General features: G+C 29.9%; 1 protein-coding gene across 1 annotated transcript; it reads left to right on the top strand.

Annotated features, from left to right (window-relative positions):
- The first annotated feature begins 1,745 nt into the window (after window positions 1-1,745).
- LOC107637073 (putative F-box protein At5g55150) lies at window positions 1,746-2,942 on the top strand. The gene has a single exon (XM_016340525.1). The coding sequence runs from the start codon at window positions 1,746-1,748 to the stop codon at window positions 2,940-2,942; it is 1,197 nt and encodes a 398-aa protein (XP_016196011.1).
- Window positions 2,943-3,422: the final 480 nt, after the last annotated feature.

The raw sequence follows: 3,422 nt of genomic DNA, 5'->3' as shown, positions 1-3,422 counted from the left end.
ATAAAACCAAATCAAATAATTAATATAATTAACTAAATTAATTAATTGATATAATTAATTATAATTAATCAATTTATATAAATTATAATAAATTGTGAGATTTGAATGTCTAATCAAATTAATTAATTGATATCATTAATTAGTTATAATTGATTTGTTTTACAGAATTAAAAGAAATATATCGGAAAACACTCTCAAAAGCATGCCACGTTAGCCCCATCATTAAATACAAAAATTCAATTTTTATGTAATAGAATAGATAGATGGATGTCACACTCAAATATAAATAGTAACTTCAATGTTTTGGTCTCTAACATATCAAAGCCACCTCTGCAGTTCTTTTTCCATCGGAGTTGTGATTCAATCCTATCAGAAATACAGAAGGCTTTGATTAAAGAAAATCAAACAATCAAACTCTCTTGATTGTACTCACGAATTCAGGTTTGCTTCCGCATTCAAATATTTCTTTCTTAATGATTTAACAATGTATGAATGATCTTAGAATTAAAGAATCAAAAAAATTTCCAACAACAAATACTAAGTTACAAAATTAAATTGAGTAAAATAAAATTTTGGAATCAAACTAAAACACTAAATATAATTTTAGTAGACAATTTTAATATTAACTATATATATAAGAAAAAAATAGTTTAAGAAGTTACAAGAACAAATTCGTTTATAAATTTTTGCCATTCATGAATAGTAATAGAGTCTATATAGAATACAATAAAGCAAACTATAATTAGATAGTGAAAATATCCGCCTCATTGTGATCTCTATTTGTATCTTATCTCATTGTATTATAAAATGTTAATAATTTATACATACCTCGTTTTATAGTATAAGATATGTGTAACTTTTTCTAGTTTTATAATGTAAGCAAATTGGAATAAGTATGAAAAAGAAACAAAAAATGTTTTTATTGTCGTCTGAATTAATTTTGAAAGTAAAAATAGGTTTATTTGATTTTGAAAAATAAAAATTAAAAAATTGCATCCATTCTAAATTTTAAAGATTTCGTAATTAAAAAATTTTACATCTTTTTTTTTTGGTCAAAATCGAATAAATCGGTTCAATGCAAATTGTATTAAAATCAAATTGAATTGGACTTAAACTTTAAGTGGGTTGATTTATTCGGTTTTAAAAAAATAAAATTAAAATCTGAATTTGAAAAAAATAAATCAATTCAATCTAATATAATTTAAATCATAATAAATTATAATATTATATTTTCGATCCAATTGGATGGATCGTTACTTTTAAAATGAAATAAATTTTATGATACCTATAATTTAATGTCTAATTTTTGTTCAACTTATTTTTTGTATAAATTTTTAATATTTAAAAATTATTTATTTTTATATTTTTAAAATCAAATATTAATTTTTTTTAATAAATTAGACATTATCTTTTAGATCGTATAGCAATCACCTTTAAACAAAATCAGTACCACCAACAAACTCCGATTCTACTCGTTGCCCATATCTCGTACTGTAAGTTCGCAACAGTAATATCACGTTGTTAATAATGCAATGTAAAGATTCCTTGGATTATCCTCGTATTCTAAATTCTTTTAAGGAAAAAATCAGTTTAAATTTTGAAAAATATGATAACTAACTACCCATGCTTAATTTAAAACGTGCCAAATCATATTTCATCTTTAAATATAATAACCATGACTTTTGACTAGTCTTCTCCATTCCTTCTATGATCAGTTTGAGTTCATCTGAAATTTGCAATTTGCAATGAGTGAGGTTGATCGATGGTCAAACATTCATCAAGATTTGTTAAACGAAGTTACACAGCGGTTTTATTCATATGACAATGACTACCTTCAATTACGATTGGTTTGTAAGCAATGGAACTTGAAACTTCCAAAGATCCCCACTGGCAACAAAGTTCCGTGGCTGTTACTACCTATTGGTGGTGGTGCTGCTAAAAAATCTTTTGAAGAAGTTCGTTCTCTTGAAGAGGAGGACATCTACCAGATCATGCAATTACCTACCATTGACGAAGAAACTCTTGACACAGATGGTCTTGAAGAGGAGGGAATTTATCATTTCATGGCATGGGAGCTGCAAGACAACAGCATATGTGGTTCTTGTCATGGATGGTTGATAATCGTAATGGTATATGAAGGTACGATAAAAATGTTAAACCCGTTTACAAAGGTTCACTTAGATCTTTCTCCAATCTCAACTCTCTCCAATGTAATTGATATTAATGAGAATGAATGTATTAATATTGGCAAAATTATCACTCGAAATACTATTCCTATGCATAAAACCCAAATTTGGAAAGCTATTATAAACTCGGCTCCTACAAATGACAATAACAATGATTTTATGGCTGTGGTCATATATGGATGTGATAGTAACTTAGCCTTTTACAAGCCCAATGACAAGAGATGGCTTAGATTTTCAACAAGACCCATGTGCGATGTCATATTTTTTCAAGAAAAAATATATGCAGTAGATTATGAAGGCCAACTATACGAATTTGATACCAAAAATAAATCAGGACCAATGGGAAGAATTTATGAAGCCGCACCACCTCCATCGGATACAGGATGCTTCAAGTGTTACTATCTGATTGGATGTGCTAATGGAAGTTTATTGATGTTGATAAGACGTGTAAGACGTCGTTGCAAGGTTGTGGAGACCGTCAAATTCTATGTCTATGAATTGAAGAAAAATGAAAAAGCATGGTCAAGAATATATGATTTGGGAAATTACATATTAGTAATTGGTCTCAATTCTTCTGTTCAAATGTTGTCGAGCAAAGGAAATCAAATCTACTTTACAGATAACATGCGTATCGCTCACTCACCATACCTTGCTGAGCCTCACGACATTGGTATCTTCAATTTGGAAGATGGGAGTTTCAAAAAATTGTTAACAGATGTGAAATTTTTTTGTCCTCCTGTTTGGATATTATCCTAAGTTTTTTTTCTTTTATTTTTTAACCTTGAATTATTAAGCCTCTGCTATTAAGTCTTTATTTTATTCTTCCTTTGATCAAGGCATGCTTATCGCCTTTTTTATTATTAGCATACAAGTTTATTCGTATTTTTATACAATATGTACAATATGTATATAATATGTACAATAGGCTTTTTATCTAGTCCAATTATATTTGAAAATAGTAATAAACACCTAATTAACCTAATTACAATTTCTAAATGATATTCACTCCCAATTCACCTCCTGTGACCGTGTTACTCTACCCAATTTACCTCCTCTTCGGTGCTCATCAAACCCCACACTGCCGCATAGCCGTCTAAATCGCATCCTGCAGCATCTCCGGGAACACGTCTGCGTTGGAGACCATATGTTCGGGATCAGACCTAGTCGCTGGCACGGCCGGCCCTCCCTGCCGACTAGAGTCGCTGCCCCCAAGCGCCGCACCTGATCGCACTCGCT

The sequence above is a fragment of the Arachis ipaensis genome, chromosome B4 (genome assembly GCF_059453495.1).
Source record: "Arachis ipaensis isolate K30076 ecotype BB chromosome B4, ASM5945349v1, whole genome shotgun sequence".
Classification (NCBI taxonomy): Eukaryota; Viridiplantae; Streptophyta; class Magnoliopsida; order Fabales; family Fabaceae; genus Arachis; species Arachis ipaensis.
This window is presented reverse-complemented; position numbering and strand designations above follow the sequence as displayed.

Coding starts and splice junctions, on each gene's coding strand:
- LOC107637073 (XM_016340525.1), top strand. CDS start 1,746: ATGAGTGAGGTTGATCGATGGTCAAACATTCATCAAGATTTGTTAAAC.